Source organism: Adiantum capillus-veneris, chromosome 3 (assembly GCF_014529385.1).
Source record: "Adiantum capillus-veneris isolate H3 chromosome 3, ASM1452938v2, whole genome shotgun sequence".
NCBI lineage: Eukaryota > Viridiplantae > Streptophyta > Polypodiopsida > Polypodiales > Pteridaceae > Adiantum > Adiantum capillus-veneris.
The window spans coordinates 120,102,798-120,125,995 of NC_140933.1; the positions used below are offsets into that span (position 1 = coordinate 120,102,798).

A 23,198-nucleotide genomic window follows, 5' to 3' on the forward strand; every position below is an offset into this window, starting at 1 on the left:
GACAACTATTGGGCATTGCTTTTGGACTAGATACTTCTGAGTTTGAAGGCTTTTCATGTAGACTGCTTTTGGGGCCTAGGGGCTTTAAATATGAGACTAAGGCTCATTCTCTGGCATACTTTTGAGAGAAAGTGCAGAGCGTGAAGTACCGACTTGTACTTTGATGATGCAATATAAAGAAATACCGAAAGGGGCGCCAAGGTTTGGAGCCAATACTCTCCGAGATGGAATTACGCCACTCCGTGTTGCCTGTCATTTCTCTCTTTCAATTCAGTTGTTATTGAAGTGCTAAAAGTTTGTTCAGTCTGTTCTTCTCTATTGGCATGTGGTGCCCGGCTTGTGACACTCTCCTCTCTCTATCACAGAGACCTCCTCACATATAAGGATGCGCAAGAGGACGTGAGCATGCGTACCTCTGTTGTTGTGCTTCTTCTTGCGGCGGGTTGAGCCTGAGGAAGGGAAGCTTGCTCCATGTTGTGTGTGTGGGCTGCAGGCGAAAGGGGTATGCTGCTGACGACACCAAGGGGACGAGGGTGTGGAAGTGACGGGCATCGGAGGTGGGATGGAGACGCGAGTAGGTATTACTCCCGACTTTTTTTTTGTGTTGGGAGGTAGAGGAATAGTCACGGAGCATTTGAAAAGTAAGTGGCTTTCCTTTTAAATATGTCTGATCGATTTACGAATGTAAAGCCGATGCTCTGTGCAATCGAAAGGGGATTAACGGTGGGTAGCCGGTGGCGGCGAAGCAAAGTTCGAGCATCTCACACTCTCTCTCTCTCTCTCAAGTTGTGCGGACTCCGACTGCGGAGGCGGTGGGCGGCGCCCTGCCGACCTCGCCCTCTCATATATATGGTCAATCTTCTCGCTCAAGCTCTGCAGGGAGACGAAAGGGAGGGAAGGGTGCTGGAAACCTCTCTCTCTCTCTCTCTCTCTCTCTCTCTCTCACGTTGTAGTCAGATCAGTTGAATTGCCTCTGCGAGTTTATGGGACGGGGATAGCAACAGCTGACGTGACAGCGAATTGGGAAGCGATGCCTCTCTCTCTCTCTCTCTCTCTCTCTCTCTCTCTCTCTCTCTCTCTATAAAGTGTTGTTATGCCATTTCCCTCCTGCGTAACAGGTCTTGAGTTCGACTCTCCTGGTCGGCTAGATCTTTAAGGTCTCTTGGGATAGTTTAATCCCCCTAGCAGCCTCATTCTCCCTCCATCCCCATTGCCATCCAAAGGGCTCATAGGGCAGTCGAGCAGTGTTTTTTGGCGTCAATGGGGGGCAGCAAATTCAGCTGCCAGGGTCATCCACCTTGCCCACTGACCAGCTGCCATACTCATCAGTCCGTTACCGGTCTATCGTTGGCTGTCCCCTTGGACAGCCAGCCCCTTGATCTGCTTGACAACCTCTTCCTTCACCCTGAAGGACTATCTTCAATGGGTACTGGGCACTTAACATCTATCCTCAACCAACAATGTCACTCCAAATAACACAATATCCAAAAATCAGTTGATCCCCAAGGGCGAATGTGACACCTGCCTCAAGTCCTATATACAACTACAATGGGTCATCTATGAGAAAGTGGTGATGGGGTCTCTCTCTCTCTCTCATGTTAGAGAAACAAACCATCCAGTCCAATTCTCTGTCCACATTTTTGGCTTGTTGTCGCCATTAGGAGTGAAGCTATCAGCATAATATGAGTTGAAAGTATTTATCTGTTGTTCAGCAGCCAGAAAAGTGCATGAGGATGAATCAGGTTAATTAAAATTATGGAATTGCAAGCCAAGACCAAAATGAAGCACGAATTTTACGATAGGGTCAGGTGCATCAAATTGCAGACACATAATCCAAGGTACACCAGTCTTTGTGGAGTCAGCCATTTTCGCCGCCCACATTGAGTATGCATGCTCTGAAGTACCTAAAGGCCATGTCCCAAACTCATTCTCTATCTGCAAGGCAAACAGCAAAGAAAATTTGACTCCTAAATAGAAATCTCATCGCCGTGCGCAAACAAATGCTCACATTAAATTCAAAACATGTTGTAAAATCTCCTACTACATACACTCACCTGTGCCAATATGATGGGGCCTCCTTGCCATGCAAAGAGTTCCTCTTCCTTCATCATGTTCACGATCTTTCTCACAAATCTCTCCATATGAGCCTGCATCAAGTGTGCTCAGATGAGGCTGAGGTAAATTAGCAAGCTTATGCTTTAGTAGTGACTCCTCCCACATGGCTATGCAATTCCCGGAGGATTCATTCATTTAAGGTTAATAAACGGTATCCCGTGAGTGTATGGGAGGGGGGTTTTGCAAAGGAGGAAAGGTGCATTATACAAAGAATGGTCCCATATATAGGGGCATTTCATGAAAACAGGTGACATTCCCTTATTATTACTAACAAATTTCCCAAGATGGAACTCTCTCTCTCTCTCTGTCTCTCTCTCTCTCTCCGGCTAAATCTTTAAGGTCTCTTGGGATAGTATCCTACAACATAAAAAAACAATCTTCTTCTTCTTCTCCGTATGTGCACACGATGTGCATCATGAAAGCAACCAAAAATTACAACATGACAGTATGAGACGTGCCACAAAATCAGGCTTTGGTGGATGACATCTTTTAAGAGTTATGCCTCACTCTAATATTTCAAGCAAAAGTGTGCGGAGCAAGAGTGCATATACATACATATATGTACACACGCGTATATGCATATGCATATGCATATGCTTACGTATGTGTGTGTATGTGTGCGCACACATGCACGTGTGTGCACGTAAACAACCCCCACAGACAATACAAAGCAGTTTCTTGTTGCATATGTACATGAAGTGCCAATTCATCAAAGGATGACCCTTAATATAGTAGTACTCCAAAGAGAGAACATCCAACCTTGAAAGGTACATTGTCTGTTCTGAAGACAACATGAGGCTCAAGATGCAACCACACTGGCAAACCCCTGTTATGGCAACCAGCTGCCTGAATCAGAAATGGGGCTAGGCCTCACAAAGGAAAGAGCTCTTGCACAAAGTAATTCTTCAGAAAACAAACCCAAAATTCCATTCTGCAGAAATGTAAGGTCCAATCCGGAGATTCATAAACAAGCCTGCCTTCTGAACCACCTTCACAAATTGAACGAGATTTCGCCGTCCATGGAAATCATACTGCATTTGTAATTCGATTAAGTGTCTATAAAATCGGCATGGTGACTGACTACAAACATTTTGAGAGACAATGCAGAACATAGGTGTGCGAGACGACATGTGAAGCGATTTTCCCTAATGTTAAGACACCATGAATATCAAGAGGAAGCTCTGAGTGTTGGAACGAAGCAAACAATAATCTTGGCAGTACCTTTCCTTTGGCAGGCTCATGCTGGTCCCAAAACACGTATGTCTCGATAACGTCCAAGCCGCCCTCTTTAGCTTTACTGATGAGATCCGGCCACATCTACTCAACAGCAGAAAGTGGCATTCAAATGCACATAGCCTCATTTGTGCAGGAATGGCGGAAAATTAAGTAAAACTACAAACTTATGCTCTCCACGCACACAAGAGGGGGGACACACACACCTCTGGGGTGCTGCGAGGATAGTGGATGGAGCCAGAGTTAAGAATGCGGTGTTGGCCATTGATGGTGAGGGCGCGGTGGTCGTAGCTCACATTGTAGCTGGCCCCTGCTTCAACTGCGCTCCATGAAGAAAAGCCCAGGCGAGCCAGAAGAAGCAAAGAGACAAGAAACACAGGACTCATCTCTCCCAGCTAGAGGTAGTCGAGATAATGGCAGGAAGCTCGAAACGAGTGTTTGCCAGAGTGGGTTTTTGCGCTTAAAGAAAGAGAGAGAGAGAGAGAGAGAGAGAGAGAGAGAAGCCCAGTAAGCCCACTTTACGTGTGTGTGTGTGTGTGTGAGAGAGAGAGAGAGAGAGAGAAAGAGAGAGAAGAAGAAGGTGGTGGCACTGTTGCAGGAGGTCGAGCAATAACTCTCAATCTCTCTCTAGACTCTCTTCTCTTTCTCTTTCTCTTTCTCTTCTCTCTCTCCCCCTCAGAAGAAACTCACTCCCCCCACCCCACCCTCAACGGCAGGCACACATGAAGAGGTAATGCTGCAAGCCTGCGCCATGCATCGCGGGCGGCTGGGCGGTGCAAAGCTACATTTGCAAGGGCAATCAGCAACCAACGTCCACGTGACCTCGTGTAACTCTTGAGTCTTGACGAAGGACAGCAAAACGGCTCGACTGCAGGAACGCTTTTTGTCTCACCTGCGAGCGGCGCGCCTCTCTCTCTCTCTCTCTCTCTCTCTCTCACCCAGAAATTTACTTTTGGAGTTGAATTTGAGGCACTGCCCCCCTTAGGGAGGTGGGATCAATGGCCCACAGTAGGCATTGCGAGGCGGGTGCAATCCGGGCCATTCGATCATCATTTGAACTAGGTGTGAACTAATAGTGAAGTCGGAGGTATGTGCACCACACCAAATTTGGTGTGAACTCACGTGAACACGGTGTGAACTCGGGAGGGTCTGCACACCACACCAAATGTGGTGTGAACTCAATACGAACTCGGTGTGAACTAGGTGTAAATTTGTTCGCGACGTCGTGATCTATAAACTTACCACACACACATCTTTCAATGAGCGCGAGTTAGCCTAGTGGTTAGAGTCAATTCCTCAGGGGAGAGGGTAGCGGGTTCAAGTCCCGGATCCAAGAAAGTGAGAGTCTTTTGCATTTCATAGGCAATCCAACGGTCACAATCGAACGGTGATCATGAGCCATTGATCCCACCTCCCAAAAGGAGGTGTCATTTAGTAACGAGGCACTGTCCCCCCCCCCCCCCCCAAAAGCACTATCTAATAACACGCGATATTTAAATGAAGCAGAAGCAATGGGATCGACGGTCAGGAAGTCCGGGCACAAACTCCCAGGCACACTCAGATGTCCGATGCGAAAAAGTAAACAAGGACATGACGGGGAAAATAGAGACCGGTTTTATAATAATGTGAATTCACTTGGGTGTCAACAAGCCACACGCACGTGAGTGGTTAGCTCATTGGGCTTCCAACCTAGAGGTGTCGATTCTCATGTCGCCGTTGTCTAAATGACACAGGCATGGGAATGTGGGATCTACGGTGAGATCAGTGAGCGATGTAGCCAAAAATGAGTTGTCTTAATCTCCAAGGAATTTCCTTTAACTGTAAGGGATTAACTAATCCTTATAGAGCCCTCAACATCAAAAAATGGTTATATGATCTGAGCCTACAACTTGATCTCATTTGTTTGCAAGAACTAAAATTAGTTGGAGACTCCCTTGCCTTCAACCTCAAAAGGATAAGTTCAAAGTACATATGGTCTCCACTGACCATTGTGCAGGTAAAGGAGGATATTACTATTAAAATATCTCAAAAGTATAGCCATTTGGTAACCACGGTGTAGAAATCTCCAAAAGGGTATTGGGTAGCTATTACCATGTCTACTTCCTTCAACTTTACTCTAGTCAGTTCGTATGCTCCCAATGTAAGATCTGAGCGAATCGTTTGCTGGCAAGAACTTGCTGAACTGTCTAATCCTATATTGATAGCAGTTGACTTCAACATGGTTGAAAAAATAGATGACAAGTGGTCTAAAATAGGGCAAGTAATTACATGAACAGAAAAAGAAATGGAATCAATTGATTGAAAATGTTAATTTACTGGAAATTTTTGAGGATGCTAGCTATACTTGGAGCAATAAGAAGTATGGAGATTGCTACAAGGCAGCTACGCTGGACATACTTTATATTTCTACCGACCTGCTACCATCACAACACTAGATGGTGAACGGCTTTTGAAGATCACAAGAGAGTTTTAGACCATAGCCAGCCTTCATGTTCCATGAGACATGATAGTGATGCATGGTTTTTAGGACCCCTTCTGAAGATGCAATAAAGGCACAGTCAGTTGTTGGGGAGATGAGGATACTCTAGTCCAAGGGATCTCAAAAGAGAAGAAAAATTTACTTCACAAGCACCAAAGAGTAAAAAGTGCCATGGACAGAAGATACGTGGGAACGAGCTCTTATGCATGCCTACAACCTATATCTTACAGAATAGCCCATTCTAGCTGTGAATTTCTAGTGAAATTTACACGAGGATGTTCGTGTGGACTCACAGCACAGCATACTCCGTTTTCACTTTTTTACCGACAGTAAATATTTTTTACCACAGTAAATATTTTTTACCTACGGTAAATATTTTTCACCTACATAGTAAATACAAATCACTTTTTACCTACAATAACTTTTTTACCCATGGTAAATATTTTTTACTGCCCCATAAGTATTTGGTAGGTAACAGTTCACTGTTACTAGAAGCAGTGATTGGGCATCAACAATGCAGTTACAGGAGGAGAAAAGGGGAAAATCATATGGTAAAGGTGAGTCAACAGGGATAAAGACTTTTGAGTTGAAAAGAGACATGCTGATTTTTTCAAAGAACACATGTCAAAAGAAGCCATGGTTGAGGATTTTTTGAGAATTTGATATTCAGGAGGACCCAGCAGGTCCCCCCCTGACATGTGCAGAACCTTCAGTTTCAACAGCCACCTACCTACTCTTAAATGCTGGTCAAGGCCTTATCCCCATGTGTCACAATCAGAAAAATCAGCATTTACCCTCCCCTCTCACATCACTCTAGAGAATATCTTGATGGTGACATATCAGGTGACCTCAATCTGTTGACCACCCTAAGCAAAAAGTAACCCCAATCAGCGGATTTAAGCATGTTTATCCCTAATCCTAAACCTTCTCAGAAACCTATATAAGGAGGCCTTCTCTCACTCAAAACACAACACTTCACCCACTTCACCAAGCAATGAAGCTATGACGACATTGCTCACAACGAGGAGCTATGGATGGAGCTCTACTCTCTCTCCCTCTCTCTCTCTCCCTCTAGTATGCTACATTACTAGCCATAAAACCTAAATAAGGAGTCTTCTCTCATGCTCCATGGCCACCATCCTCGCCATCATTCTCTAAGGTATTGATGTGTTGCTAGTAGGATCATACCTACTTGCTGGGTTGATTGTTTTTGACAAGGGATTATGCCATCCTTGGCTTGCTTCTCTATATCCTTGTTATGTATGATCAGATGCCGTTGTATTGTTAAGCTGATGTCTTGTGTATATATATGCTACATAAGGTCCCTAAGCTTCGTTTCTATGTGTTTTGCCATATGTTTTGATGCCATCATAATGCTAGAAGTCTCACTTGCCTATGTGCACTATGTGTTAGGTCCCTAAACCTCTTAATTTAGGGTGGTGCCCCCTTTGTTTTGTTCTTTGCTTGTTTGCATGAGGCGTGGTTTGTGGAGTGTGCACGAGTACAGAGGCCACCCGATTGCACTGCTCTTTTTCCCGCTATCATTTTGGTGCCCCCACTGAGGAGGGCTACACAGACCTTCAGTCCACAAGCAATGAAGATGTGCAATCTACAACATGGATGAATGGCGTGAGGAGTTTGCAAATTGGAGAACAGAAGAGGAGGAGGCTTTAGAGGCCTTACAAGCTTTTATCGAGGTCTTGTTACCAGGTTGCAGTGTCATTGAAATTCAAGAAGTAAGTTCTTCTACATGCCTTGTTCGTGATCGTCGCCAACGAAGGAGAGTGAGAAGAAGAGCTTGATGTACCTCTCCTCTCAACCTATGAGTGCTCCAGAAACCTCCAACGCACACGAGCTTGAAATATTCTACATCAACATACACGAAGGTACTGTGACACACATTAAGGGAAGAGAAAGCATCACCAGACCTCTCTTTCCTGAGGAGCCGACTAACAGGAGGAAGATCACCTCTACACCTAAGTGGCCCAAGGCCGCAGCGCGTGCTCAAGCGTAAGGTAACATTTGGCTTAATCTCATTAATAAGGGATTACATGACCACTACAGGCAAGAAAAAGGCTAGTGAGCAACCAACTTCAACCTCCAACTTGCAACCACGACTCTCACCCCTAAATCCTCCTGAAGCAAAGAGGCGAAGGCTTTGCCTACAAGATTGCCGCCCGTCTGCGAGTGCTCCCAGTGCACTTTGTGAATCCAGACACCACCAATCCCAAGCCAACCTCCTGTCCACGTGAAGATCACTTTGGATATTGTCCAAAGTGCTTTGGAGACCGGGTGAAAAGCCTCCCTGCCCTACCTTTGCTGCTAATTTTCAAGAAGTTATCTCAATCTAAGGAAACTATCTTAGTTGATGATGTGTTGCACATTAATGGTGTCACTTTCATTCGTCATGCTGATTATGATGCATCAGGAAGAGTCGAAGTGATCCGAGGTGCTGACCTTCTGTGGCTGATCATGCTCATTGGTCCCAAGGTGGTGCAACTAAGCTAGGCTCTTGTGTGTAAGTATGGATGCCAATAATGAGAATGATGATCCCCGCATGTTTCCTTTCCATTTTGTGCGTCATATCCGTGTGAATATTTGTATTGATAGAAAAATCTTTTATCAGCAAAGAATAGCCCTGTTGTTTGGAGCCGAGAGACTTGGGGAAATCTTGCGCTCTCCTCATCCTGTCATTCTACCCTTACTAGACTATTACCATTCCTTTGATGTGTCGATCTTCATCCTATTTTGAGCTAAGTTGTGCTAAAGCTCCAAATTGTAATTACCATACTCTATTTTAAAATAAATTGGAGCTGTTTGTGTAATTGTTTACTCTCTCACTTATGGCCTTCCCTAATTTTTATGGTAAGCCTGAAGAGGTTGCTCCAGACTTTTTGGATAATTTGGAAATGGCCTTTCTGGTATTGGGAAGGGATGATGAAGCTACTAAGTTAAGGGCCTTTCCTTTGGTCTTGAGGGAAGGTGCAAAATTATGGTATCAAACTTTGGCACCTGAAGAAAGAAGAGACTGGGAGTCCTTAAAGATGGCCTTCATCGAAGAATTTCGCCGCCATGAGCCTCCAGAGGAGATATGGAGACAGCTCTTAGAGCTACGCCAAACATCACCCAATGACTATAGAAGCTATGAAGGAAAGTTTTCCAACCTATGGGAGAAATGGTGTGCATCACTAGGTGAAGGAGAAAGGGCGCCAGAATGCCTAAAGAAGGTCTGTTTCCAGATACCTTTGATAAAGCTATGACTTATGCAAGGGAGAAGGATAGGAAGTTAAAATTCCAAGCTCAACTACAAGGGGGAATGGAGCCTCCACCGCTAGCTCAACCTACGGCAAGGGTAGTAGCAGGGACAGGAGCAACAGACCAAGAGTCCTCTCAACAGAAATTGCTTCAACAAATCACCAATCAACTAGAGAGCCTGTCCATCAATCTGGTTCCAGGTGTAAGGGCTCCCCAGCCAGGAAATGAACGAAATAGACAAGAAGGACAAAGGCAAGCACGTGAGTACATTTGCTACAACTGTGGAGAGGTAGGTCACGGCATGTATTATTGCCCCCATCCACGACGCTATCAAGGAAATGGTAATCAAAGACGGCCTCCTCGTCAGCAAGTCACTCCTCCTCGAGCTAGGCTACTAAATGGACAAAATGCACACGTGGCTCCACCAATCCAAATATTGAGACCCCCTCCTCCACCACCACAAGCACCAGCAGAGATCCCTCCACTACCATCGGGAGGGGAGGACATGGCTGTCTCTGTCATAAGTCTTGACAATGGTAAGGATAAAGGGAAGGAAAAAATGGAGGAAGCTGTTGCCATGCCAATAAAGAGAGTTAGGAGACAAAGAACTGATGAAATGGAAGCTTCAGAGCCGGATAAAGGGAATGAGGGTTCCTCCCAAGTGATAGGAGACAAGAAAAGGAAGAGTAGGTCAAGGAGGCACATAGGAGTAGAAGACTTTCCACTTGGGGTAGGATCCATACCTTACGACCTGGTAGCAGATGTGAGTAAGCAAGGACCAAAGATTTCATGGCAGCAACTCCTCCACCTTTCCCCAAAGATGCGTAGAACCTGGTCTAAGATGGTCAGCACCAGGAGGGCTAAGGCAAAGTCAGTTGGGTCTATTAGTGTAAGAGGCATGAAGGATATCGTGCCAGTCATTGATGCAGAGATTAAGAGTCAGCGAGTCTCCAACGTGTACGTAGATGGTGGAGCCGAGATTTGTGTTATGACAGAGAAATTAATGCACAGGTTGGGTTTGGAAGTAAACGAGCAAACTTCCTTACAAGCTAAGATGGCAAATAATGTAAGGGTGGCTTGTGTGGGAAAGGTTAATGGAGTGAAGGTTTCAGCTTTTGGTGTGGCAATCTCAATTGATGCTTATGTGATCCCAACTAAGGGGGAGGGCTATCCGCTAATCCTTGGAAGACCTTGGCTTATGGCTATGAAAGCTAGGCAAGATTGGGAGACAGGTTCCCTTGAGTTGCGACCAGATCATAAGGTAGGTGGCAAGCAACAAAAAATTGTGTATGACATGAAGCAGGGTAGACAACAAGACCTAGAGATGGAGACTTCTATGGATGAATGGAGCACAAGCAGCTGCTCTTCATCTGAGGATGAGTCATCTGAGGAGGATGCTAGCTCTTTGGAAGTCATGGGTATAATACTGCGAAACCTAGAAGGAGAAGGTGGTCAAGACTCTCTAAACAAGGAAGAAGCCACAGGCTTAGAGGAGATGCTAGCTAAGGACCTACTAGAAGAAGAGAGAGAACCCTATTTGCAGGTACTAAAGAAGCATGTTGGCCTCTTTATAACTGATTACGAGCACATTAAAGGAGTGACGGTAACCCAACACCATATCCAATTAAAGGAAGGTGCCGTCAACCTTGTTGGTGATGAGGTATTTGCACAGGTTGAAGCTCTAGTAGGTCATGTTTCTGAGTATAAAGAGATGGTTGTGGAGACGTTTACAGAGGGTTTGGATACAGGTTTGAAAAGTGATCAGGTTTGCTTGGCTATGCAGCAAGTGGAGGCAAATGGCAGGGTCTTGCTATGTTATGTGATGCTATGGATACATGTGTTATTGGAGGTTGCTTTACATATATTTTTGTGTCAATGGCGAGGTTTTTTTGAAGTGGGCTATACCATGGAGGGTTCTGTAGCAGATGGTAGGATAGCTGCTTATGATTCAGGTTTCTCAAGTGATGGCAAGTATGCTTATAGTGGACACGAAGGATTATGGATGCAGGGTGACGAAGCTCCGTGCTATAAAGAGCTGGAAGGGTGGCTTGTCTATTGGCCTACAAGTGCAAAGGAAGGCTTGGATATACATGTTTTACAGGTTGATGGCAATGAGCAATGCTTTACTTTTGATCCAGGTGGATTCTACACCATGCGTGGGAGAGCTTTGAGCTTTCCATTTGACCCTGGAGGGTGATGCAGTAGCAGATGCTTTTTCTCTATCTCTATCCTATCTATATAGCCACTATACTATCATTTTTCTTATGCAGTCTATAGCTCTATGTTATATAATTCTCTCTATACAGTCATCTTTTACCTAAATAATACTATGGTTGAGCATGAATGCTCAACGAGGGGTTGGGCGAAAAAAAAAAAAGGAAAAAAAGAGAAGAAAAAAAGAAAAAAAGAGAATGCTACCAGTGAAAGCGGATATTGACAATGGATGGGGTATGGCTTTCAAGGGTCTAGGAGACCAGTTGTTAGTCATGGATGGATACAATTATTCATCAGAAAGGACTAAACAGGGTGCATCACCCAAGAAAGCAGTAACATGGCAAATTCAATTGGTACCAGGTGGGTAAGTATTCAAGAGAACCCTATTGTAGCACAACCTACAGCTAGAGGCATCAAATACCTCTAGCTTAAGGGGGAGGGCTATATGATGCATGGTTTTTAGGACCCCTTCTAAAGATGCAATAAAGGCACAGTCAGTTGTTGGGGAGATGAGGATACTCTAGTCCAAGGGATCTCAAAAGAGAAGAAAAATCTACTTCACAAGCACCAAAGAGTAAAAAGTGCCATGGACAGAAGATACGTGGGAACGAGCTCTTATGCATGCTTACAACCTATATCTTACAGAATAGCCCATTCTAGGTGTGAATTTCTAGTGAAATTTACATGAGGATGTTCGTGTGGACTCACAGCACAGCATACTCCGTTTTCACTTTTTTACCGACAGTAAATATTTTTCACCTACATGGTAAATACAAATCACTTTTTACCTACATTAACTTTTTTTTACCCATGGTAAATATTTTTTACTGCCCCATAAGTATTTGGTAGGTAACAGTTCACTGTTACTAGAAGCAGTGATTGGGCATCAACAATGCAGTTACAGGAGGAGAAAAGGGGAAAATCTTATGGTAAAGGTGAGTCAACAGGGATAAAGACTTTTGAGTTGAAAAGAGACATGCTGATTTTTTCAAAGAACACATGTCAAAAGAAGCCATGGTTGAGGATTTTTTGAGAATTTGATATTCAGGAGGACCCAGCAGGTCCCCCCCTGACATGTGCAGAACCTCCAGTTTCAACAGCCACCTACCTGCTCTTAAATGCTGGTCAAGGCCTTATCCCCATGTGTCATAATCAGAAAAATCAGCATTTACCCTCCCCTCTCACATCACTCTAGAGAATATCTTGATGGTGACATATCAGGTGACCTCAATCTGTTGACCACCCTAAGCAAAAAGTAACCCCAATCAGCGGATTTAAGCATGTTTATCCCTAATCCTAAACCCTCTCAGAAACCTATATAAGGAGGCCTTCTCTCACTCAAAACACAACACTTCACCCACTTCACCAAGCAATGAAGCTATGACGACATTGCTCACAACGAGGAGCTATGGATGGATCTCTACTCTCTCTCCCTCTCTCTCTCTCCCTCTAGTATGCTACATTACTAGCCATAAAACCTAAATAAGGAGTCTTCTCTCATGCTCCATGGCCACCATCCTCGCCATCATTCTCTAAGGTATTGATGTGTTGCTAGTAGGATCATACCTACTTGCTGGGTTGATTGTTTTTGACAAGGGATTATTCCATCCTTGGCTTGCTTCTCTATATCCTTGTTATGTATGATTAGATGCCGTTGTATTGTTAAGCTGATGTCTTGTGTATATATATGCTACATAAGGTCCCTAAGCTTCGTTTCTATGTGTTTTGCCATATGTTTTGATGCCATCATAATGCCAGAAGTCTCACTTGCCTATGTGCACTATGTGTGAGGTCCCTAAACCTCTTAATTTAGGGTGGTGCCCCCTTTGTTTTGTTCTTTGCTTGTTTGCATGAGGCGTGGTTTGTGGAGTGTGCACGAGTACAGAGGCCACCCGATTGCACTGCTCTTTTTCCCGCTATCAGATAGTTTTCTGATGAAGCAGATGATAGCAGTTCTATGGATGCAGATACAACCTGGGAAACCGATTCATCCTGCTCAAGGTATGAGGAATTCGATCTCTTGCATGTGGATAAAGTTGTGAAAGATGTATGTGAGGAGCAGGAAGGAATGTAAGTTGATGTGTTGGATAAAATCGAAGTAGAGGAGTTAGGGCCTATAGGAGAAGACATGCAGATGAAGATGCTATGTGGTGCCATGTTGATGTCCATGTTGGTGAAAGTTGCAGCAGAATGTGCTATAGTGATGCAACAGGTACGGAGTTTTTCCATGAAAGATATATCAGTCTCGACTATGGAGCAGATGGATAGTGCGGTACGGGGTGAGTTTCCCTCTTCTTTGATTGAGAATGAAGTGGAAGAGCATGTGCTTGAAGAGCAGGCAGATGAAGTCAACAAGGCAGAGGTGTTGGATTGACCTTGATGGGCCAGTTGGTGGGGAAGGGCTTGATGATGCTAGGATTGGGTGTGTTATAAATATAAAGGAGAGCATGAATAGCATGGGTGCCCCAGAGGAGCGTGTTGATGTATCCCATTGTTCTCACTGATACTATTTTTAGATATCTTATCAATTTTGGTTATGTTTTATTCTCAAAATCCATTCAAACAAAGCAATGTAATAGAGCTCTCATTTACCTGATATTATTAGAGTTTAAGTGAAAAGCAACCACTTCTATCTTTGTGTGCATACATCAAGAGAGAATGAGAATCCCGAAATCACAGCTTCGCACGCACCATACTTTTTCAGCACGAACTAGCTTCTTGACTCTTCATGAAAAAGAGGTGATGTGGTATTTTATCCCTCTTTTGAATCCAACGGAGCGATCAGAGTTTCCATCCATACAAAGCTTCAGAAGATACACTTTTGCCCTCTTTCTCTCTTTAATACACTCTCTTGATTGCATAGTTCATGCTTTCTTATCTTTCATATATCTATCTTATTGTAATTCATGCTCCATGAGATAAATCAACCACTTCGATTTTTGGATGCATGCATCAAGAGAAAAAGAGAATCCCAGAATCGTGTCTTCGCGTGCAACATACTCAATTCTTGACTCTTTATTTGGAAGACGAGCACTTTGAAAGCGTATTGACCAGGTGTCATGGTATTTTATCCCTCTATAAAATCCAACGGAGCCATCAATAAGAGCCTGAGGGCTACAATTTTGGCAATAATTTTATAGGCTACAGACATCATTGTTATGGAGTTGAGATCAGCAAACTTGTTTGGGGATAGGCTTAATGAGGCCTCTTTTAATGCTTAAGTCCATGACTCCATCAATCAGGGCTTGGTTAGCCATTCTCGTGATTGGAGACTTAATATAATCCCAAAACGCTCAATAGTCAACCCATCCCAACCAGGGGACGTCTCTTTGCCCAAAAGCATGCAGTGCGAGGGAGCATTGCAAAATTCCTTGAAGAACTCAATAGTCAACCCATCCTAACCAGGGGACCTCTCTTTGCCCAAAGCATGCAGCGCAAGGCAACATTCATCCTCGATGAATGCTTTCTCGAAGAGGTTTGCTTCAAAGAGGGATATCATTCTTTTGACGCTCCCAAGGAGACTAGATCTAGCATCGTCTATCGTAGGGGAGCGGGCCTCAAGCTGCCCTATGATTTGTGGCAGGTGGCCGAGCACTAAATGAGCCATTTCATCAAGATTTTCAATATCGTTTCCATCCACATCTATGAGTGAGTGGACCAGGCCCCGACTTCTTTTGACTTTGAGGGTCCTAAAGAAGCGTGTACAGTTGGCCTCCTCTGGTTGGAGAAAGGCTAGGATTATGGCCTCCTCACCTCCTCTAAATGGTGAGCAATTAATTCCGCTTTAGCTTCTAGCCACCTTTTGTGCTCTGCCTCTGAAGCAAACCCTTCTTGTTTTTTGGTGATTTAAAATCTCAACTTCGTCAAACGAGTTGGTTAAGCCATTCCTCTTGGTTTTTCTTTCTTTCGGGGATTGCAATTTTAATTGCTTTTTATATGTTCTTGGCAAAAATATCCGAGGTCCTAGGGCTTCCCAAGTCCACATCTTTCTGAAGCTTTCTCAAAGCTTTGAGGGCCAGGCTTTTGAAGAGCGGGTCTTTGAATATAGGTGGCCCCTATGGAGAGTAACTTATTAGGCCCTTGAGGGCAATGATCTTCTCCTTTGTTTTTTTAAAATTTTATGCTTAACGATATATGATCTGATAGACACTGTGTAGTTATCACCTTCATTCCCAGCCATGACGACAACCAATTGACTTGATGAGAGTAGTAGCAACGATCTAGTCGAGATGCCTGATGCCATACTGGCATACTGCAGGCTGGTGTACGTGAACCTTGGCATGTTGCTCCTCCACTAATGCCCATTTATAGAAAAGGGTTAGCCATCTGGATCTTTCAGATCCAGCTAACATGTCTGATGTGCTGGATTTGTCCCTTCTTATCTCCACCATATTAAAATCACCCACCAAGAGCCATTCTCCTTCAATGTGGATATCTTTTAGGTGTTGAACTTTATCCCAAGAGCACCTTTGGCTCAAGATCCCTATCCACAATAGAGAGGACACCACTGAATCTATCAACTCCCTCTCCATAAAAGGCATTTTCTTACCATCTGTTTGCTTTCTTTGCTTGCTCTTGGATAGCCCAAAAGTTGATTTCCTTGCCTTTTTTGACTTCCTCCAAAAGAGTCAGCTCTTATTCTGGGTTTTGATCCCCTTCACGTTCCAAGATTGCCAAACCAGCTCTTCCATTATTGAGAGAGGGCTACAAAATCTTCCACTTCAAGGAATTCTCCTTCCGTGACCTCTTTCCTGCTATTCTCTTCCATTAGTTCAATCCCATACCCCTCAATGACCTTGAGACTTTTAGGGCTAGCATCTCAAAGAACCTCAAAGATATTATCATAAAGCAAGGGGTCTTTGGGAATATATGGTGGGGCTTCTTTTAGCTACCCTCACTACTCGCGCTTGGGATTTGAAACGATTGCATGAAATGTTGGATACTTGGTGCCATCATTCTTATTTTTTTCTAAACGTGGGAGACAAAACAATCTTTTGAACTAGGGGGGTTGACCGTTTTTTCTGGGCAGTGGATGTAAAAAGATAATGGGGGGTGACCTTACTGTTGCTAGGATGGGATTTGGTGGGTTTCTCCATATTCTCTTTGGTTACGTGATCGGAGTTAGGATGCCTATCTTCCTATGCCTTCTTTGTACCTTCCTATGGAGTCTTCATTTTAGATTTATCCCATTCTAGGCTCGACTTTATCACTAGGAAAAGAAGGTTCCAAAGTTCAATGGAATGACCTTGAAACCAACCCAATGTTCATACAAGAATAAAATTGCAAATGTTCACTTAACTCGTGCTCCTTTAAGGCTTATTTTAGAAAGCCAAAAAGCTCCCTAAAGAAGCAAGGGAAAAAAATTCTATACCAAAAACGAGCGTGAGTTGCTACCAAAAGAATTGACGTGAGTAACAAGGTTAGTCAACTTTGCATACCAATAATCTTTGTTGATTCGACAATATTCTTAAGAGGGACCCGTGTGTTACTGCGATCAAAAAAAGCATGGCCATTAGGTCGCACACATATACATATTTGTAGGGGTGTGTGTGTGTGTGTGCATAAGCGAAGAGGATGTAGTTTAGTCCCTGTAATCACTCCAAGAGATGGCAATTCTCTCTCTCTTTCTTTTATTAGATCTTTGATTTCTGTTTCGATTGTGCTTATGACAATAAAAATTCTCTTCTTTTTCCTCCCTCCCTCCCTCCCTCCCTCCTTCTCTTGTGCATGCATGCACACACACATACACACAAAATTTTAAGTTCAAGACATCCGGTACATCTTTGGGATCTCTTTTATAAGAAAGGGAAACTTTAACAACATTTGAATGCAAAAACTCGACGGCCTTCCCAGGAGAAGTAACTTCACTCTTCAAATGACACTTGAAGGGCTTCATCTTTCTTGAAATCTTTAAGCTCCATTATATATAGTATAGATTCTAACTAGGAGTGAGCTTTCTTTTGGCAAAAGTCTGTTTTTGAGATTGTTTAGAGCAGTGCTTGCAAAAACAAAAGGTTGAGTGTATATTTAACAATTTAAAATTGCAATATCCTGTGTAAATTTTGAGCTTTCCTCAAAAAATACCATCAAAATTTAAATGTTGAGTGTATATTTAACAATTTAAAATTGCAATATCTTGTGTAAATTTTGAGCTTTCCTCAAAAAATACCATCAAAATTTAGTGTAAATACTGACAAATGCTTCAAATGCTCGCCTATAAACAAAAACAGTTTTGCGTGTGCCCTTTTCTTAGGTTAGGAAACATATTTTGGCAAGCCCTAATTCAAAGTCCAATATTGAAGATGCAAAATGTTTTATAGCTTAAGACATAGGATGCATACTTTGCCCCTCAGTGGGCTACGCTTAAACTTGGTGTCACAGCGGGTGAACTAGTTTGTAAATGCAATAGAGTAACAGAGCCCTTGGAATGGGGGGATTAACCAGGTACTTTCACAACTCTATTACTCACAAGTCCCTTGTCTATCTTAGACAAGAAGCATGATTTTGAATCCATTCTAGAGGAAAATCTCCAGAAAGGTCAATAACAAAGGACTTCAATGACAGGGCCAATTTTGGTATAGCAAAAACAAAAGTTGGATAGGAACGGATCAACTAGACTCCCAATTCCACCTATATTGGACCGAAAGTTTGCTTGCCAGTAGAGCTTTGGAATGGCTAGACAGAGGTGGACCGCCCTCTTGTGAATATAGTTTCGAGTGGAAGGCATGGGGATTGCCCAAGGACAGACATTTCTATAAATTGCAAACTAAGCTTGTGACAATACCCTTATGATATTGACGGATTGACTTTCTCCCTTGAATAAGCAATGGGGCAAGCAATGGTAGGAATCAAGATGGGTGTCAATCACTAAGAACATCTAGTACCTCTTCTGCCACCTAAGATGAAGGTGTTTCTATGGAAAATGCTTTGGGGGGCCTTACCAATGGGTGTGAAGATTCAAGCCAGAGGTATTGGTCCTAATAGATGCTCACAATGCAGAACGGTCAGAGAGGACCCTCCCCACTTATTCAAGGAGTGCTCGACGATTAGTGGCATGGCAGGAAAGGTTTGCAAATGGGTGAAAAAGACCTAGAAGATTGGTTTCTTCAAGAACGACCTTGTCCTGGGTGAGATGTTTTTCTATTGATGCCACAATGGTTGGTCATTGCTAAAGTAGATGTCTTATGCTATGTGTCACGAGGTGGCTTCCTTGTCAGCCAATGTACCTATGGTTACTAAGGAGACGTCATGGCTCTCGGCTCTAGCATGACTTGAACATGTTATTTTCTGGTTATACTAATATAATTTACTCACAATTGTGAATTCTGGAAAAAAAAAAGAAGAAGACATAGATTGCATACAAATCATATATCTATGTATTTATAAATAATAACTAGCACAAATTTGTGGATGGAAAGAGAATGCATTTCGAAGAGAGAGTTTCTCTATTTCCACACACTGTAGACCAGATTTATTTTTTTCCATGAAAGTGCAAAAAGTTGTACTAAAGAAAGAAGCTAAAATACAAGAAAAGGCTAAAAGCCTTGGAATCAAGCAAACCCCCTGAGTATGGGGGCAAGTGATCAATCAAACCTACTTATTTGAGATGTTACCCCCCTTATAAGTTGTTATATTATAAATCTGAGGGGCATACCAAAAGTTAAGGTAAAGGGATATGCCTGGGACCAATCAATCCTACTTTTAGAGGTTACCCCCCTTATAAATCTGACGGGCATACCAAAAGTTAAGGTAAAGGGATATGCATAGGATCATTGAGTTCTTGAAGTTTGAAAAAGGGAACAAGACCTTCGCTTTCAACCCTTCTTGAAACTTAGGAAAAGGAAAAGGAAAGAGAGCCTTTACTCAAGGCCTTTTGGATCCTAACCGGTTTCCAAGGTTATTCAAACGACACATAAAACATCAAAGAACACCAAAAGTGCATGGGAAACTCCCCTAGCACAACACGTACCTTTATTTTCATAGTTTGCACGACATTATTGATAACTCAACGTAGTAGGAGATCACACATTCCCATGCCTACAAACACGTTTGTGATGAGCACTACTTCGCTTGGTCGCATTCGAACCCATGACTCAGGTCACACCATTGAATGCTCTATCAACCTTGGACAATGTATGTAGCTTCAATCTTTTATGTAACAAGAAATTAAAATCTTGAAAGAGCGTGTAGGCATGCTCAAACCTTCATGAACAATGTGAAGTCCTTTTTTTGTTTTTGGGCAATACTCGCGCATTTTGAGTTACTTACATTAATAAAAAAAGGATTACATCTTCCCCATGCACATACGAACTTAGAGTGCCATGAGTGCATCTATCTATACTATTATGAAACATGGAGGGATCCCGGACCCCCCCCCCGCCCAACACGTGGTGGCAACTCCTTGAAGCTGCAGTGTAGCTTACAAGCTCCGGTGACATAGGGGACTGAGCACCAGAGAGAGAGAGAGAGAGAGAGAGAGAGAGAGAGAGAGAGAGAGAGAGAGAGAGAGGCGGTCGAAGGCCGCTGGCCATACTAATGGATACATAAGAAATAGACAAGAGTCTAGCTTTAAGCACAAAAAGCCATAATCAAAACATAATTACACTAAAGCAAGGGTGCCACCATCGAGTCACCCCCTTTGATAGTTAGGCTTGTGTCCATACAAAAGAAGTCCAAATATACCATACCGACAAACAAAAGCAAAAAAATCGAAGCTAGGGAGAAGGGACCACTAACCAGGAGAAATGAATAGATTCAACAACAAGTCGATTAGATGAGCGTCGCACATGGGACCACAAACAAAAGGAGTAGAAGGCTATCATGGGAGGCAAGACTAATCCCAAACTGCATTGCCACAGGTTGAGCAGTCCCTACCATGAGCATATCAGTTTATCGAGCCACCAGTTTAGAGACTATCGACCACAATTTCTCCTCTTTAAGAAGAGAAAGGAGGAATGGCCTCCTCCACAAGCCTAAATTGGTAGGCCAAGTGAAGGGGAGCAAGGAAAAACTCTGTTGGGGCAACCAAGCGCTCCCACTCGAGGTCGCCTTTGCACACACACGTCAATGACACCCACAACCCACCACATTCCCACAAGCATTGCATGGCATCATATGTTCCCACCGCCTCTCCTATGATTCTTTGCTTGTGAGAAGGAGGTAGGTTGATCGTCCTAGAATAGCGTTGCCTTGGCACTAGCATGTACTTGGGATGCTTTTGTATCTATCAATTCAAGAAGGAAATTAATTTTCTATAGTGTTAACTCTACATGTATACTCATTTCTTGGACAAATGTAAGAATGTATAGCTCTACAAAGGGCTAGGGCAAGAGCTAGACTTTGCCTTGTATTCCAACGCCTATTACAAGTGTCAAAGAATTGGATATTATGCTAGAAATTGCCTCGAGGTAGAAGTTGTTCGCAACCGGGGGATCAAAATGACCTGGAGATGGGTGTCCAAGGAAATAGGGCCACCTTCAGTAGACTCTAACCTACCTACAAAGGAGGATGGGGACAATGAGATGCACCAAGGTGAGATAAGCAAAGAGACAGAATGCATAGAGGTCCAAGATAAGCCAGAGTCGATAAGCATAGAGACTGATAACCTTGGAGGGAATATCAAAGAGACAGAGTGCCCTTATGTGGAGGTGCAGGACAAGACAAAGCTGGCCATTATAAGTATGTGGGATGGCAGAAACAAAAACTGGACCTCATTAGCCATTTGGTGAAGGTTACAGGTCCTTTGACCACCATTGTGAGTCTGCTAAAAAGAATGGCTAGAAAAAAGTGATATCTGCAGCAACAAGTTTTGGCTTGGCAGTCAAAGGGTGTGTTGTGATAGTGCTCTCTCCTTGGTGTCAACCCTTAGCCAACCTAAGTCCTCTTGGTGTTGTTTGGTTTCAGGGCGGCTCAGTCAATTAACATTTTCCTTGTCTCTTAGTTGTCGATTGATGCCATGGCTCAAAAGGAGCATGGCTAACAATGTAACTTTTTTTGGTTTCGTAATATATATATATATATATATATATATATATATATATATATATATATGTGTGTGTGTGTGTGTGTGTGTGTGTGTATAGTCCTCTCCAAGCTTTCTTTCGGGGAAAACAAGGTGAGTAGTCACTAAGGCCTCCTTAGTTAAGAGGGGATGAGAGTTATGGGGAGTAGGTTAGAATAAGCGCTTAAAATTACATGTCATTTTTTGTTGTGTTTTAATGTAAAATTATATTTTCCATTATATACACATAATCACAAATTCCTTATATGTTACAAAGGGCTCCACTTAAAGAACAAGGTGAAAGGCTCACATTGTCATTCTAAATCAAAATGAAATGAAAGGAAGTAGAATATACAACGTTTTTTTTGCAACTCTCGCATTATGTGAGAGTATTATATTACTAAAGTTGAAAAATTACATCGTAACCTCATGCTAGACTCGCCATGAGGGACAAAAAGTGATCCACCTCGACACAAGAGATGATACATAAACCTTCATTGGAACCCTCACTTTTTCCTTTTCTTCTTATTTTTTATCATGTTGGTGTTTCTAGATGAGCCCGAGATACTCACCAAGTGGCCTACGAGATTAAGTTGTTGCCAAGAGAATCATCAACTATATTAGTAAGCACTTGGGTTGTATAGGCCAGCGTGGCCCCATGCAATTGCTATTTTCCTCTAGGTGGCCAAGAAGGTCAAAATCCTTTGCCCAAGTGGATCATTGCTTGTTTCTAATGGCTCTTGGGTTGGATTGGCTGATAAGGTCTCATGAGAGGACTGATAGACATTGCTATTTTCCTTTTCTTTTTCCGCTTAACTTGGACTAGCACCCTCACGGATTGTATCCTCAACCACATACTTGTCACTCACTTTCTCCATTGGTGTACTTGTACGTTTAACTAAAGATAGCTCGAGATCTCTATCAACCAGCTTCCACGTGGTTTTGACCACTGATTGACTTATAACCTCACCCATAGAGCAATTCCTAACATAATGACCAATCCTGTGACATATGTAGCATGCAATGGCGAATGAAGCAAATGCCATCTCTTGCCAAAAAGCTCAAAAGCATCCCATGTTTAGATTCACAAATTTTGGAATGGATCTATCCATGTATCACAAAATGCACAACTTAATATCCAGTCTGGATCTTATCCATTCAAGCTTCGACATGAAAAACACACGGTCTAACATCAAGACAATGGAATGAGCATGATCATGTAGCTAGAGCAAAAGGCTTTTATACGTTATCAAGAAGTTGGCGTGCTTGCCAAGAAGGTACCAGACATTTGGCTTTGAGAGCTTTTGAGGAAGTAGGAAAGGATTCACTCCATGAAGTGTGGTCTTTGGTGGTGAATACTTAAAGTGTAACCATAGAAGACTCTCTCACCCTCTCATGTATGTATAGAATTCTTAAAATAAAACAAAGATGAAAACATCCAATCTTTGATCATATATAATCAAGCGTAGGATGAAAGGATTTATTGATGCATTTATACCAGCTAATCTTTGTCTTCCAAACAAACCCCAAATTGTTCTTTGAAATTGTAATTTTGTACTTACAAAGATGTATATATTTTACCTAGCGATTGAAATGAGTTGTGTATATAAGTTTGTATGGTTCATAATCAATCAAGACTCACCCTCCAGAGTATAATAAATATGCGCACATCGAATGAGTTAGAATAATCTAGGAGTGGTAGAATAATAGGGAGTGGAGAGAGAAGAATTTCTTATATGTTAAGTATGGAGCCTGATTTACTCCTTGTAATTTTTTGTGTTAAAAAGGTACATTTGTAAGGCCCCATTATGAGGAGAAGCCATTGTGCGTGAAGAAAAATAACTCACTAGAAAATAAAATCACTCGCCGGAAACCAAAATTTCCCCCGGAATATTTCTTTTT

At 42.8% G+C, this 23,198-nt stretch overlaps 1 protein-coding gene across 1 annotated transcript in view; it reads right to left on the bottom strand.

Annotated features, from left to right (window-relative positions):
* LOC147461608 (beta-galactosidase 9-like) overlaps positions 1-4,065 on the bottom strand; it is a 36,820-nt gene extending 32,755 nt beyond the window's left edge. The window contains exons 1-7 of the mRNA XM_086509108.1: positions 3,555-4,065; positions 3,337-3,432; positions 3,034-3,146; positions 2,875-2,941; positions 2,055-2,147; positions 1,798-1,935; positions 1,613-1,701 (exon numbers count right to left, since the gene is read on the bottom strand). Coding sequence (XP_086365234.1) covers positions 1,613-1,701; positions 1,798-1,935; positions 2,055-2,147; positions 2,875-2,941; positions 3,034-3,146; positions 3,337-3,432; positions 3,555-3,734 — 776 coding nt within the window. The 5' untranslated portion in view covers positions 3,735-4,065. The remainder of the gene's footprint in view (positions 1-1,612; positions 1,702-1,797; positions 1,936-2,054; positions 2,148-2,874; positions 2,942-3,033; positions 3,147-3,336; positions 3,433-3,554) is intronic.
* Positions 4,066-23,198: the final 19,133 nt, after the last annotated feature.